Source organism: Eptesicus fuscus, chromosome 21 (genome assembly GCF_027574615.1).
Source record: "Eptesicus fuscus isolate TK198812 chromosome 21, DD_ASM_mEF_20220401, whole genome shotgun sequence".
Taxonomy (NCBI): domain Eukaryota; kingdom Metazoa; phylum Chordata; class Mammalia; order Chiroptera; family Vespertilionidae; genus Eptesicus; species Eptesicus fuscus.
Window position 1 is genome coordinate 35,111,842 of NC_072493.1, and position 16,420 is coordinate 35,128,261.

The window sequence follows — 16,420 nt, forward strand, 5'->3', positions numbered from 1 at the left end:
TCACATAATGGATAAGAAACCTCCTTGTGCTGGGCTGGTGTGGCTCAGTGACTGAGTGTAGACCCAGGAATTAAGAGTCATCGGTTCCATTCCTTGTTAGGGCACATGCCCAAGTGGTGGGCTCAATTCCTGGTGGGGAGTGTGCAGGAGGCAGCTGATTGATAATGTTTCTCATCAATGTTTCTATCTCTATCCCTCTTTCTTCCTCTCTCTCTAAAAATCAATAAAAATATTTTTTAAAAAAACAACCCTCCTTGTATTAGATCAAGGAATTTTGCATGAGGGGAATAATAATCAAAAAAGCTACAGATGGCCCTGGCCGGTTAGCTCAGTTTTTTGAACATCATCCCAACATACCAAGGTTGTGGGTTTGATCCCTTGTCAGGGCACATACAAGAATCAACAAATGAGTGTGTGAATAAGAAGTGGAACAACAGCCCTGACTGGTTTGGCTCAGTGGATAGAGCGTCGGCCTGCGGACTCAAGGGTCCCAGGTTCGATTCCGGTCAGGGGCATGTACCTTGGTTGCGGGCACATCCCCAGTAGGGGTTGTGCAAGAGGCAGCTGATCGATGTTTCTCTATCATCGATGTTTCTAACTCTCTATCCCTCTCTCTTCCTCTCTGTAAAAAATCAATAAAATATATTTAAAAAAAAAAAAAAAAAAGTGGAACAACAAATTGATGTCTCTCTCTCATCAATAAAAATAACTTTAAAAAATTTTAATAAAACAAGACAAAACAAAAAAGCTTCACATTTATAAAATCTTTTTCATTTTAGGACTTGCAAAAACTTATTCTGCAACATCGGGATCAGCTCTTACTGAGCTCCAAAGGACCTTGGCTAAGCGGCTCGCCCTGCAAACAGCCCCAGCACAAGTACTTGTTCCAGAAGACCTTCACAGTGTCTCAGAGTGGAAACTGCCGAATTATGACCTACTGTGATGCTCTGAACTGTCTGGTGGTGTCACAACCTTCTCCTCAGGCTACCTTTGTTCCAGGTGAACAGTCTAGAACAAGCATGTCAAACTTGAGGCCCATAACAAATACTCATTAACAATTACTCATTTATTTTAGCCCTTTGTATTCAGCATGTCTCTATTGAAATAAACCTATGTTTCTATGAAAATTGAAACTTTTATTTTTTTACAGCCACATAAACTTAAACCTTGTTTATTTAGCCGTGTTAGCCTTTGAGTTTGACATGCTTGGTCTAAAACCTCGGTTTTTGTGTACATTATTGAACTCTATTTCTCTTCTCTCATTTTGGAGTATTTAGTGTTCTTGTATCCAGAACACTGTCCATAGCCCACCAAATAAGCTTTTCCTAGTTTTCTGCTCATGCAGATACTTCAGGGTGCTGCAAAATGTCTTTACTGTCTGTTGACTTCCTTCTGTAAATTAATTAACCAGGAGAGCAGAAATACTGAAAATCCATGATAAAGTAAGAGAAGATGAGGTACTTGGAAATGTTCATTACTGGTACAGTCCAAGAAGGACTATATGTCCCACTGAAGTTATAGGTGCATTTTAGATTGGAAATATTTGAAAAAAACAACACCACTATTCTGAGGACTAATTCAAATTAAAATAAGATTTAATACTTATTTTTAGAATTATTCAAATTGACAGATTCCTGCCTGGCTGGTGTGGCTCAATAAATGAGAGTCAACCTATGAACTAGGACAGGGGTCCTCAAACTTTTTAAACAGGGGGCCAGTTCACTGTCCCTCAGACCGTTGGAGGGCCGGACTATAGTTTAAAAAAAAACTATGAACAAATTCCTATGCACACTGCACATATCTTATTTTGAAGTAAAAAAACAAAATGGCAAAACGTAGTTTGAGGACGCCTGAACTAGGAGGTCACGTTTTGATTCCCAGTCAGGCCACATGCCCGGGTTGTAGGCTCAATGATTCTCTCTCTCATCAGTGATACTTCTATCTCTCTCTCCCTTCCTCTCTGTAACAAATAAAAAATGTATTTTTTTAAAACTCATTGAACTTAACCTGAGTTTATTTTAGGCGGAGAAATTACAAATTCCAAATAAAGGAATTTTGGAATACATTTATTATTTTATTATTACTATACTAATTTTGCCCTAACCGGTTTGGATCAGTGGATAGAGCATTGTCCTGTGGACTGAAGGGTCCCAGGTTCAATTCCGGTCAAGGGCATGTACCTGGGTTGTGGGCACATCCCCAGCAGTGGGTGTGTAGGAGGCAGCTGATCTATGTTTCTCTCTCATCGGTGTTTCAAACTCTCTATCCCTCTCCCTTCATCTCTGTAAAAAAAAAGTCAATAAAATATATATTTAAAAAAATACTATACTAATTTTAACATTTTGTGCTTTTTAAAAAAATACATTTTTATTGATTTCAGAGAGGAAGGGAGAGGAGGAGAGATAGAAACATCAGAGATGAGAGAGAATTGTTGATTGGCTGCTTCCTGCACGCCCCACACTGGGGATCGAGCCTACAACGTGGGCATACTCCCGGTCAGGGAATCGATCTATGACCTCCTGATTCATAGGTCTATGCTCAACCACTGAGCCATGCCAGCTGGGTCATTTGTGCTTTTTAAGCTTAATTTTACATTGTCTTAATGTTGAAAACCAAATCTCTCTACATGACAAATTAAATCATTCCTAAATGTTGCAGATGTTTCTACTGTCTTCAGCATATGCTTTCTGCCAACTATCAGGTCCCTTTGCTTCAGCCTGATATCTTCTGTTTCCCCACTTACAAATTCCATCAAATGTATCAAAACTATATCCCTAAACTTAGGTATATACAAGTTAGGGAGTGGAATTCCTACATTTTCGTATATTTTTCTATTCACTGATATTAGCTGTGAGTTAAGAAGCTATTAGAAGACTTTAATTGAGGGAAAAGTAAAAGGATTGTTTATAGTGTTCCCATATTCTACCCAGATTTATATACATATATATTTGTACGTGTTTTTAATATATATATTTTTAAATATCTTTTTTATTGATTTCAGAGAGGAAGGGAGAGGGAATCATGGATCGGCTGCCTTCTGCACACTCCCTAGTGGGGATCGAACCTGCGATCCAGGCATGTGCCCTTGACCCGAATTGAACCCAGGACCCTTCAGTTTGTAGGTCCAAGCTCTATCCACTGAACTAAACCAGCTAGGGCCAGGTTTTTAATTAAAAAAGGTGTATTATCAATTAAAATCTTACCTACAAGCTAGAAAAATATTAATTACCCCCCCTTTTTTTTTTTTTACATATCTGTTCCACTCTGCATAGCTAGCTCTTGATAGCCTGCTGGTTCTAACTTTTTGTTTCCCTTGTTGATTAACTAGGCAAGTATTCATGTTCCCTTGTTGATTTAAAGCTCATAGTTTCCCTCTTTGTCTCACTGGCTCTTCTAATTCTGTTTCAGGAAAAAACGGAAATTTCTCCTATTTGATTCCCTAGAGAAGCTGAAGTGTGATTCAAGGGTATTTTGACAAATTCTGTTAATGTATAATTAAAATAATAATCGATAGAGGGAACATGCCTGCACCTGTGTTGTTGTTTTTTTAAAATATATTTCTTTATTGATTTCAGAGAGGAAGGGAGAGGGTAATATATAATTAAAATAATAATAGATAGAGGGAACACGCCTGCATCTTCCTTTTTTAAAAAATATATTTCTTTATTGGTTTTAGAGAGGAAGGGGGAGGATAGGGAGATAGAAACATCAATGATGAGAGAGAATCATTGATCGGCTGCCTCCTGCATGCACCCTATTGGGGATCGAGCCCACAACCTGGGCATGTGCCCTTGGCCGGAATCAAACCTGGGACCCTTCACTCCGCAGGCTGACTCTCTATCCATTGAGCCAAACCAGCTAGGGCTCGCCTGCACCTTTCCCGTCCCCCTCTTCCACAGACAGGTAACCTTGGCCTTTTTCCTGAGCTCCAAAGGCTTTTCTTCTGCCTCTGTAACTTGTAACTTGTTTCCTGAGCCTAAGCAGCCCAGTTGGCTCACTTCTATCTCTGTTAACTTTCTAAATAAAATTTCTTTTATAATTTGATTTAAAAAATTGATATCATAGCCTAGAAAGAGAACAATAACAAAAAAATTTAAAGAACAAGTTTTCGGTTTTCTTTTCCACTCGTTGAATGATATACATTAATTGAGATGTCATTTATTTTCATTCTATTTCAGACAAATGTAGCCTATCTTGACCACCTGATACAGAAACTACTAATCTCCATTCTTTTTTTTTCCTTTAAATTTTATTTTTTAATGACAGTTTACATTTAGTATTATTTTGTGTTAGTTTCAGGTATACAACATAGTGGATGGACATAAGTGTAAGGTGTTCCCCCCAATATTTCTAGTACCCACCTAGCATCATACAGAGTTATTACACTATTATTGACTCTATTCCCTATATATTCCTGTGACTATTTTGTACTTCTTAACCCTTTGCACTCGCTTGCTTTTTTCTCGATTCCTTTATTCTACTTGGGATTTAATTTTTTAAATACCCCAGATTTTACAAAGCGCGGCAGTAGAATAAAAAACTGGAGTTTCTTTTCATACAAACTTATTTATTTGGATTTGTTTATATTTCAAATTATTGCTACATTCAAAGAGTATAAAAAGAGCTGCTACCGATGCTAACCGTGTCGAGTCACACTCGACATCCGAGTGCAAAAGGTTAAACCCTTCTTTTTTACCCAGTTCCCTAACCCCCCTCCACTCTGGTAACCATTAGTCTGTTTCACTTTTGTTTCTTCGTTTATTTTCTTTAAATTCCACATGTAAGTGAAATCATACAATGTTTGTCTTTCTCTGACTTATTTCACTTGGCATAATACCCTCTAGATCATCCATGCTGTAACCAATGGTAAGATTTTATTCTATTTCATGACTGAGTAATATTGCATTGTATGTATGTGCCACCACTTTTTTATTACTTGTCAATTTTTTTTTTACTGTTCATTTCTCTTTTTTTATTGTTTTATTTTATTTATTGATTAAGGTATTACATATGTGTCCTTATCCCCCATTGCTCCCTCCACCCCTACTCATGCCCTCAACCCCCCCCCCGCCCGCCCCCCCCCCCCCCCCCCCCCCCGTATCTGTGTCCATTGGTTAGGCTTATATGCATGCATACTATTCCTTCGGTGAATCTCTCCCCCTTACATCCGCCCTCCCCTGCCTTTCCTCTCTGAGGTTTGACGGTTTGATGGATGCTTCTCTGACTCTGGATCTGTTTTTGTTCATTAGTTTATATTGTTCATTATATTCCACAAATGAGTGAGATCATGTGATATTTATCTTTTCTTCAACTGATTTATTTCACTTAGCATAATACTCTCCAGGTCCATCCATGTTTTTGCAAAGGGGAGGAGTTCCTTTTTACAGCAGCGTAGTATTCTATTGTGTAGTTGTACCATCGTTTTTTAATCCACTCGTCTGCTGATGGGCACTTAGGCTGTTGCCAAATCTTAGCTGTAGTGGTAAATTGTGCTGCTATGAACATAGGGGTGCATATATCCTTTCTGACTGGTGTTTCTAGTTTCTTTTGCTTTACACTGAGTGGCCAGATTATTATGATCTCTGAACGCATAATCATCTGGCCACTCAGTGTATTTGTATCTCAAATGGGTACCAAAAGTATCCTAGACCAGTGGTTGGCAAACTGCAGCTCGCGAGCCACATGCAGCTTTTTGGCCCCTTGAGTGTGGCTCTTCCACAAAATACCACGTGCGGGCGCACACGTACAGTGCGGTTGAAACTTCGTGGCCCATGCGCAGAAGTCGGTTTTTGGCTCTCAAAAGAAATTTCAGTCGTTGTACTGAGATATTTGGCTCTGTTGACTAATGAGCTTGCCGACCACTGTTCTAGACTTTTGCTGGAGATCAGCCACTTATTCGCCCTGAGCTTTCTATCAGCCAGTGCAAAGGGGAAAACTGATTAGGTGCACAATTTATAGTATCTTTGATATCAAATAAATAAGGTACTCAAGAGAAGTACACGGAGTGGCCAGATTATTATGTGTTCAGAAATCATAATAATCTGGCCACTCAGTGTATTTCTAGAAGTAGGATCACTGGGTCGAATGGGAGTTCCATTTTTAGTTTTTTGAGGAAACTCCATACTGCTTTCCACAGTGGCTGCACCAGTCTGCATTCCCACCAGCAGTGCACGAGTGTTCCTTTTTCTCCGCATCCTCACCAGCACTAGTCGTTTGTTGATTTGTTCATGATTGCCATTCTGACAGGTGTGAGATGGTACCTCATTGTCGTTTTGATTTGCATCTCTTGGATGATTAGTGACTTTGAGCATGTTTTCATGTCTCTTGACCTTCCTTATGTCTTATTTTGAAAAGTATCTATTTAGGTCTTGCCTTGTGAGAGAGAGAGCCCTTTCTGTATCTTGCTCTCTCTCTGTCTCTCTCAAAAACTTTATTGAAGTATAATTGATATATAATAAACTATATATACTTAAAGTATTCTATTTGATGATTTCTTAACATATGTATATACCTTGAAACCAGCTCTGCAATCAAGATAGTGAATATCTATATCACCCCAAAAGTTTTCTTATGCTTTTATGTAATCTATCTTCCACCTGTCCCTTTTAAGGCATTCCCAGGCAATCACCAATTGACTTTCTGTCACTATAGATTAGTACTCATGTTCCCTAGTTGATTTAGTGCACTATAGATAAGGGCACCTGTTCTGGAATCTATATATATAAAAGCCTAAGCGACTGAACAACCAAACGACCAGTTGACCAATCACTATGAAGCACTCTGACCACTACAGGGCAGACGCTCAATGCAGAAGCTGCCCCCTGGTGGTCAGTGTGCTTCCACAGCCAACCTGTGGCCAGCCAACCTCCCGTAGTTCCTCCCCCCCTGCTGGCCGGCCCCCATTGGCCTCCATCAGGACTGGGTGAGACAGCCCCCATCAGCCCTGATCATCGGCCAGGCTGAGGGACCCCACACATGCATGAATTCGTGCACTGGGCCTCTAGTTTTATATAAATAGAATCATAAATAGTATTGCTCTTTACTTTCTTGATCTGGCTTCATTCAGCATAAGATTTTTGAGGTTAATTTGTATTATAGTTTGTATTTAATTTATTCCTTGTTATTGCTGGGTAATATTCGATTGTGTGTGTGTGATGGTTTATCATTTACCTGTTGATGGATATTCAAAATAGAATATCCTTTTTTTAGAATACATTTTTATTGATTTCTGAGAGGAAGAATTGAGCCCGCAACCTGGGCCTCTGCCCTGACCAGAATTGAACCTTGACTGCCTGGTTCATAGGTCGATAACTCAACCACTGACCCACACCAGCTGGGCTGGAATATATTTTTTATAATAAAACCACAGGAAATTTTTATTCTTTTTGCTTGACTAACTTTTTCCAGGAACTTACATGTCAAGAAAGGTGGACAAAGGAGCTACTTGAAAGAGTTTGCTTTGCCGTAAGCTGACTATCAGTGACGTATCTCACTCTCTTCTTATCTTTGACAGGCTTTGGTGTTAAGATGTTCAGTACTGCCAACATGAAAAGCAGTCAGTACATTCCCATGCATAGCAAACAGATCCGAGGACTGGCTTTTGGCAATCAGTCCAAAGGCTTACTTCTCTCTGCTTCCCTAGATAACACTGTTAAACTGACCAGGTGAGTGCTTTGGGGAGGAAGATTAGACCTGGGCTGCTGCGTGTTATGATGACCTTAGCTTTTGTTTTTATTTTGGTCTAAGGCATTGTCTTCTGAGATCTAGGTTTATTTAATTCAAACTGTATTGCTTTTAAAAGGTGACACAGCATGTTTCAAAACAATATGTCTAGTATTCCCTTTCTTTAAAATTATATATGTTACAAAATACATCTTAAGCCATGCAGATAAGAGGAACATCCTTGAGATAATGAAATGACATTATGGAGGCAGCCTTAATACCTGACACCATTGAGTTATCCTACCAGCTTAAGACTGCTTATTGCCGGATCATTTTGCCTAACAGGAATACTGGGAGCTCACTCTCCTTCGGTGCCATGATGATTTCTCTAATTGATAACCCTCAGTTACTGCATTTTACTTTTTTTATTTCAGAATGGAAGGAAGGGGGTGAGAAATAGAAATATCAATGATGAGAATCATTAATCAGCTGCCTTCTGCACACCTCCTGCTGGGGATCAAGGCCACAACCTTGGCATGATCCCTGACTGGGAATTGAACCGTGACCTCCTGGTTCATGTATCATTGCTCAACCACTGAGCAACACAGGCTAGGCACAGTTACTGCATTTTATCTTTTACATGCTTTGTGAGTGCTGTGAACCAAATCTAAGAGTGATCTGTGCCTTTATCTTTTAGAAATCAGTTCTGATTAAATATCTGATAGTTGGCTTCCTGTTTAATTTCTGCACCTAAATCTGAGGAACATCGAGATAGTGCTTTTCAAAAATGCTTCTGCTTAATTTTGCCCCAAAACTCAATGTATTGTTATCTTTTGCATATGTTTGTGCTATGTTTTTTTTTCTAGTAGTGTTATAAAATTGGGATGGGGAGGGGTTAAATACCAAACTGTTATAAATGACTCTAGATGATTGAATTATAATATATTTTTATATTTTCAACATGGAATATGATCACCTGTGTAATAGGTAACTATGGAGAAGGTAATGGAAATAAGATGGGAATGTACTTTGTAGGACTTTCAGCCATGTAGGACTCTGTGTCCCTTTAATTTACTCTTACTTCATTACAGTTTAAGAGGAACACATGTGTCCCCCACCTCCTCCCTTCCAAAAAAAATATATTTTGAATTAGAAGGCGTTACCTGCGCATTCCTTAGAGGAAATTGGAAATTCAAATAGTTTGGATGGGAGGGTATATTCTTAAATGATTAGCATTGAGATGATGATCTTTACATCTTAGTTATATTTTTTATTTTTTTAATGCATAGTTGTAAAAGTCTCTTATAACTTCACAGCCTGGAGACAAATACTGTGGTCCAGACTTATAATGCTGGACGTGCTGTCTGGAGCTGCTGCTGGTGTCTTGATGAAAACAATTACATCTACGCTGGACTGGTCAACGGTTCAGTTCTGGTATATGACCTTCGAAACACGAGTTGTTATGTCCAGGAATTAGTACCTCAAAAAGCCAGGTAGGGAGCCATTCACTGGTAGGTAGCGTCTTTCTCTTGGGCAGTTGTTATATTAATTCTCTTTCCAAGAGTGTTTCACAGTTGATCACAATTCCTCACAGAGGGCAGTTCTCTCTGAGTCCACTGATTAATTCTCACTTAAATATCAGTAAGATCCTTAAAGTTTATATTTATGATATTTCACATGGTAGAAAACTCTGGTGCCAAGTATAACCAGCTTCATGGAATTACTCATTATCCAACATGGCAAAATGAAGTCAGATCTATGTTCAACACACAGGTCCACTACATATGAGTGATCTCATCTTAGCCTGTTGTGTTCTTCATCTATAAAATATGGTTAGCAAACACTTGCTTTTACAGCCACATGTCTAACACATGACGAAAACAGTAAAAGGTAGCTCAATAAAAAGTGATTTAAAACTTCCCTAATGCACAATTAAACCAACTTGGTCTAAGGCCTTGGTCGTCAAACTGCGGCTCTCGAGCCACATGCGGCTCTTTGGCCTCTTGAGTATGGCTCTTCCACAAAATACCACAGCCTGGGCGAGTCTATTTTAAAGAAGTGGCGTTAGAAGAAGTTTAAGTTTAAAATTTGGCTCTCAAAAGAAATTTCAATCGTTGTACTGTTGATATTTGGCTCTGTTGACTAATGAGTTTGCCGACCACTGGTCTAAGGATACCATATTACTATGACTTAATCATTTGTAATCCAATTACAGAGTTGGGAGGTTTGTGAGGTCAGCTGGAGTTCTGAGGGTGGGTGGCCATCAGCATCACGGTGGCTTTTCAGAATGTGTTGAGTACCATTTGAGCATAATAATCCTGGACACACAAAGTTTTCAAACGGAGAGGGGTTTATGACCTGGTCCAAAATGAGAAGTGTCTTAAGAAAGAATTTCCATTTTCAATTTGAATATATATTAAAAGAGGGCAACATGATCTAAATAAAAAGATAGTACTACAGTAATAATTATTTACTGAAACCTAGGTTCAACACTTTGGGGTTTTCTTTTCATTTGGATGGGGTGGAATCATGCTTCAGTGATGTGGTCTGTGGGCCTGAAGATGATTGATGTAAACTTACACAAATGTCAACCCCAGGCAAACAAGGTAACTGCCATTGATGTAGAGGACCACAGAGAGTAGATAATAAAATACAGCAAATGGCAAGGTAATATTTGTAAATATTGTTTATTTCTGTTTGAGTTTGTTTTGGTTACCTTCATTGTGACAGGGAAATGAAATAAGGCAGGCAAAGTGATCGTTTTGGCAACTTGAACAGAAACAAGTTCATAAAGACATAGTCTATAGGCTAATATTTCTGAGAGAATTCTTCACATAGTCCTGGATATATGCTTGCAAAAAGAGATTTAGAAAATCTATAAAGAAATAATTGTTTGAATTGAAATTAGTTGCTTTAAGCTATATTTTAATCGAGAGGTCTGTCAACTACAGCTTGGAAGCTTTATTTTATTTAGATGTATAAGCTGTGTTTCTTTTCTAACTTTTCTTTATGTGGCTAACTCTCTTTTCTTGTCATTGTGATCTTGTACTATTTAATTTCTTTGTCCATTTGTTTTCACTGCATTTAGAGCATGTGGTGTCTCTTCTGGAATTGGATGTAAAATATTACATGGATGGCCTTTTATTTCTACAGAGTGGGTTGGTCATTTTTATCAGATGTCAGCTAGTGACTCAGACGATTTTTAACCTCTTTTATAGAGAGAGAAATGTGCTCAAGGGAGGGCTCCTGATAGTGGGGTCTGGAATAGTCCAAGTATTAGAATGTGAGGCATGGTTTCCCTTTTTCCCTTCAGATGCCCACTGGTGTCCCTGTCATACATACCCAGAGCTGCCTCGGCTGTATTTCCATATGGTGGAGTGTTGGCTGGAACCTTGGAGAATGCTACCTTCTGGGAGCGAAAAACGGACTCTTCTCATCAGCCTCATGTGCTGCCCATAGAGCCAGGGGGCTGCATAGACTTTCAGACAGAAAGCAGCACCCGACACTGTCTTGTGACCTACAGGCCTGGTGAGTGTTAGGATGCCCTCATGGGACCTCCTGTGATTTGTTTGGGAGGAGAGTTTTCCCTACCCTTCTGTAGTATTGGTAAGCCCCTCACAGACTGACAGCTATTACTACTACAGTAAGAAGGATAGCTTCAAGTTTCTGCATGGAGCCTGCCTTCCTGCTCCTCACTGTGTAAACTAGGACAGATTCTGCTAGGTACTTCCTGGAAGTAAATTAGCCACTTTAGGAATCCCTACGACTTAAAACAGTAATGGGATGAGGAGGCCTGCTTTTGAGGCCATTGGACCACCCTCAGATCAGTTTTATGTCTTCTGCCTGCTCCTCACTTCACTTAACAGAAAGGCCCCGGTGAAGGCAGCCATGTAGGACTCTGATTAGGGCCTTAGCTTTTCCTTACTTGGGGCCAACAAAGTTAAGTGGAAAATAGAAGGACAACCATTGTTGTGTGGGCCTAGCCAACTGAACTTCTCACTGCCTCCAGAACCAAGTTGAAACCCATGACAACCAACTCTACTTAAATTCGTAGGTTCTTTTTAGCCTGAAAGGTATGAATCTATTTTGATGAGCTATACTGATGGTTAGGCAGATGTTTCATCAGAGATAGTCATTAAAGTGCTATACTTCTGCTATTAGTGGCTCTGTAATCATTTACAATTTTGTTGGAGATGTAGAGTTGCTTCAGCAGAGTCTTCTGACCCTTTTTGTTTTTAGTATCTCATAGGTCTCTGTCTCCAAGAAAACTTGGGGGCTCTATTTTGTTCTCTAGTTTTCATTTGCCTCCCAGAAGTGCCGTAGATATATGTTTTCCCTTCTGTAGTAACACATTTATAAAAATGTGCAGTTCTGGGGCTAATAGAGTCCTCACTGGGGAAAAGGAAGAAAAATGTGGTCAGAACTGTTAAGGAAGATAAAAACCCAAGCAGAGGTCTGCAGGATACAGTGATTGTACTAAAAAGGATAGATAGTCCATTCTCAAATTGTTTCCCTAATAGGCAAAATCTTTTGTAGATAACCTGCTTCATCCTAGGCTAGGGTTCGAATTTCATTTGTGCTGTATTATTTTTGTTGTTACTATGTGTGTTTTTTTGTGTGTGTTTTTTAAGAACGGACTATTTCTCTCTCTGTGTGTGTGTGTGTGTGTGTGTGTGTGTGTGTGTGTGTGTGTGTGTTGTTTTCTGTTGTTGTTAATCCTCACCAGAAGATTTTTTTTTTTCACACGTTGATTTTTAGAGAGAGTGGAAGGAAAGGGGAGAGAGAGAGGGAGAGAAACATCAATGTGAGAGCGACACATCAATTGGTTGCCTCCCGCATGTGCCCCGACCGGGGCCAGTGATTGAACCTGCAACCGAGGTAAGTGCCCTTGACCAGAATGCAACCCTTCAGTCCACTGGCCAGAGGTCTAACCACTGATAAACTCACATAGGGCTTGTTATTATATTTGCTTTGTTAGCTATGCTTGATGGTTTAATAAATTGAGGCTTTTTCACTCAACTAGGTTGTGCCTGAGGTGCTTGGTTAATTTATTTGGACCATTTTCATGGAGCAATACATTTTTCTATCCTGTAGATAAAAATCACAACACTTTACGCAGTGTTCTGATGGAGATGTCCTACAAGCTGGATGACGCTGGAGAGCCAGTCTGCTCCTGCCATCCTGTACAGACATTCCTTGGGGGGCGCACTTGCAAACTACTGACCAAAAATGCTCTTTTCCAAAACCCAGAGAAGAGTGGCAGCATCCTGGTGTGTATTGGGGATGAAGCATCATATTCTGCCCTGGTGAGCCTTTTATATTTTTATAGAGAAATGTATAAAGCAAAAAGCCAAAGTTCTCCTTCATGATTATATACATCTGCATATGTGTGAGTGAGTATGTATTATAAGTCACACTTTACTACTGCTTTCTATGGTTTGCTCTTTTCCCATTTAACTTCCTATCTTGGCTCTCTTTTCATTTCAATATCTGTAGATTCCCTTCATTCTTTTTACATAAGCTAAAGCAGGCGTCCTCAAACCAAGGCCCGCGGCCACATGTGGGTGTTTTTGCCGTTTTGGTTTTTCACTTAAAAATAAGATATGTGCAGTGTGCATAGAAATTTGTTCATAGTTTTTTTTAAACTATAGTCCGGCCCTCCAACGGTCTGAGGGAGAATGAACTGGCCCCCCCTGTTTAAAAAGTTTGAGGACCCCTGAGCTAAAGTGTTCCATGGGCTGTACTTTGAATCTTAATAAAAAGAAAACAACACTGCTGAAACCCCTATAAAATAATGATTCAGGCATCAGCTTTATCAATAGATGAAAGGTTAGTGGGAAATTTCACAATGGGGAGAGGAGTCGACCTGTTACCACCTAAACAAATCAATCAACTTTAGGTAGGTGAGCTTACCAGATAATGTCCCTCTTGATGTAAAGCAATATGAAGCAGAGGGTGCCTTCTATGAGATGTTATTGAACTTGAATCCAAGCCTTACCTAAGAATTTAAGGGTAAAAGGACATGAAATCAGAAAAAAAAAAATAGGATCAATGAAGCAGGTGTAGTAAAAGCTTAATCAGCTGTGTATGGGTTTTAATACTTAAATTTTTTTATTTCACAATAAAAGAAATTTCACAGTAAAAGAAAAAGAAAGTACCAATTAGAATATGATCGGTTCCATGAAGACAGGAACAAGGATTTTGTCATATTGTCCCTATTATTCCTAGAAGACTGCCCAGCACATATATTCAAGGGGATGAATGCTAGCAAGGCTTGATTTTCAGATCTGCTCACAGATAAACTAATTGCTGATTATAGTAGGTGATCATACTGGATCGTGTCAGTGTGCTGATTGCAACCTGATGAGGGGTAGGGACTTTGCTACCCAGGCAGTGCTCTCTGCAACTCTCTCAAAGTGGATGAGAAAGAAAGTCCCCTAGCTTAATTGAATGACTTTTTACCTTTTATCTTTATTTGTCTTCTTTAGGTATGGGATGCTAGCAGTGGCTCCTTGCTGCAGGGTCTGCCGACTGATCAGCCTGTCTTGGACATCTGTCCATTTGAGGTGAACCATAGCAGCCACGTGGCTACCTTAACAGAGAAGATGGTTCAAATCTATAAGTGGGAGTGACCATGGTCTTGAAACTTACAAGGCATTGCCACTGGTTAATGTTCAGCGTTGTTTGCTAGCATCTAACAGCCTTGAGCAAGATCCCTGCTTATTGTCTGGCCTAGAACTTTTGGGAACATGATTCCTTTGGTTTAGTATGATTCTAAGACTCCAGGTCACTAAAACTACAGATTGTGTATTATGTCCATCAAAAGAGGAAGTGACTGTTAACTGTCTACATTGACCATTTCTTGGATTAAAAGCCTTCATGAATCTTTGTGGAGAAACAATATTTTCATTCAGACTGTTTGCTGGACCACAGAGAGTATCTTTCCAGCAGTCATTTAGGATATGATTGTGCACCAACCATGTTCTAGGCCCTGTTTGAGTGGTCTTGTCACATGGGCTATTTGGGTTGGGAATGCTTATGTCCCTAAAGGGACTAACCATTTGAGGCTACTTGGATGCAAGTGGATGCAGAATTTTTCAGTTGAACACAAGAGGGCATTATAGAACCTTGTGTAGGATTTTGTCTATTTTTTACCTTGTGGGCTGACATTTTAATAACTCGGTCTCATCCCCATAGAAGTATGTGGTAGAGCACATCTGGTCTACTTTGTGGCAGCCACAGTTATGTTCCAGTTGTGCAGTTGCTAGAATATGGGCAAGCCCTATGATGGAGGCAGCTGTAATGAGTATAGACAACTTTCCTGATGCTGAAGGCATTAAGTTCATTGCATTGTGAGAGCCAAGGAAAGAGGCCAGTTGTTTGAGCAGTGGGGAAGACATTTTTGTAGCCAGCCTAAAATCTCAGGGATAGCTTTATATAAACCAGTGCTTTGAAGACCATTCCTTTTCCCTCATTAGGAAAAGATGAGCAAGCAATATGTTAAAGCTCTTAAATCTCAGTATCATAGTAGGAGCAATGGGTTAACTTTGCAAAAGAGACTTACAAAAGAGAAGCTGCTCAGACTGCTGCTGAAAATAGGAGAAGGGCCTGTCACTTCACTTCTGAAAGTTCCCATCTGAATAAAGCCGCCCCTCCGGAGTGAGAGGCTGTTCTTGAGCATGTTTAGAATTCCCATATAAAGCCTTCCCCATGTGAAGATGATGTCTAATTCAAAGTTTCATTCATATATATATATATACACACACACACACACATATATATATATATGTGTATATATGTATGTATGTATGTATGTATAAAACATTTTTATTGATTTTTAGAGAGAGAGAGAGAGAGAGAGAGAGAGAGAGAGAGAAACATCTATGTAAGAGTGAAACATTGCAGGCCCCCCTTCAGGGGATCGAGCCACACCCTGGCTATGTGTTATCACCAGCAATGGAACCTGCAATTCTTCCATGCACAGGATGACACCCAACCAACTGAGCTACACTGGCCAGGGCCCAAGTTTCTTTGATTTGTCTCCGTTCCTAAACTTTTCTAAGTGTTGAGGGAAATGTTTATTCATTTTAACTCTGGATTGTCCACATTTGGGCCCTGCACTTTTCTCCAGTAGAGGGCTCAGGAGTGTGATTTTTCTTAAAATAATTGTTGTAGAAACATTATTTTTATTTCAAAATAGTTCTGACCTGTCAACTCCTGAGCCTTTTCCAGCATTTCTCACCAGGAAGGGGTTATTGCAGATTTCCCTAGAGTTCCAAGTTCTACTTGTGCCTTTTAAAAATGGCATCCTCCTATTTATTTAAAAAAAAAATCCAATTTCCAGGATCTGGGAAAGAGCCCCCTTTCCTCAGAGGATATATTCCTTTTGATATGTTGATGATTTGATTGCCCAGGCCTAAAGCTTCAGTGGCAGATTGGGATTTGAATTAAAAAGCAGAATGTATCTGGTTTCAGTAGGCTGTCACAGAGAGGGATGCAGGTGGTCAGATCCTGTCTGCCTTTTGTCTTGGACAGGGTTAGGATTTGACTAGCCTTGAAGTACACTCAAGGGATGCTGATTGATTGGCCTAAGCATAGGAACCAAGGGACTTACTACTAGGGAGGTTGGGTGAATCTCACCTCTTGCCAATCCTTGGGTTCCTTCAGGAAATTTGTATGTTTTAGAAACAAATTCATGTGACTGATTTCTCCAAAGGAAAAAACCTCACCTTTAGCCTCCCTGCACCCCCGCACCTGG

At 39.7% G+C, this 16,420-nt stretch overlaps 2 protein-coding genes across 5 annotated transcripts in view; one reads left to right on the top strand and one right to left on the bottom strand.

The window, feature by feature from the left end:
- The window catches only part of RFWD3 (ring finger and WD repeat domain 3), a 36,770-nt gene extending 21,308 nt beyond the window's left edge, over positions 1-15,462 (top strand). For all 4 annotated transcript variants that reach the window (XM_008139664.3, XM_054710131.1, XM_054710132.1 and 1 more), the window contains 6 exons: positions 780-999; positions 7,514-7,664; positions 8,979-9,155; positions 10,976-11,190; positions 12,757-12,968; positions 14,151-15,462. In XM_008139664.3, coding sequence (XP_008137886.2) covers positions 780-999; positions 7,514-7,664; positions 8,979-9,155; positions 10,976-11,190; positions 12,757-12,968; positions 14,151-14,294 — 1,119 coding nt within the window. In that variant the 3' untranslated portion in view covers positions 14,295-15,462. The remainder of the gene's footprint in view (positions 1-779; positions 1,000-7,513; positions 7,665-8,978; positions 9,156-10,975; positions 11,191-12,756; positions 12,969-14,150) is intronic.
- Positions 1-16,420, bottom strand: part of ZFP1 (ZFP1 zinc finger protein) — an 837,904-nt gene that overhangs the window by 396,544 nt on the left and 424,940 nt on the right. The gene's annotated exons all lie outside the window — the stretch shown is intronic.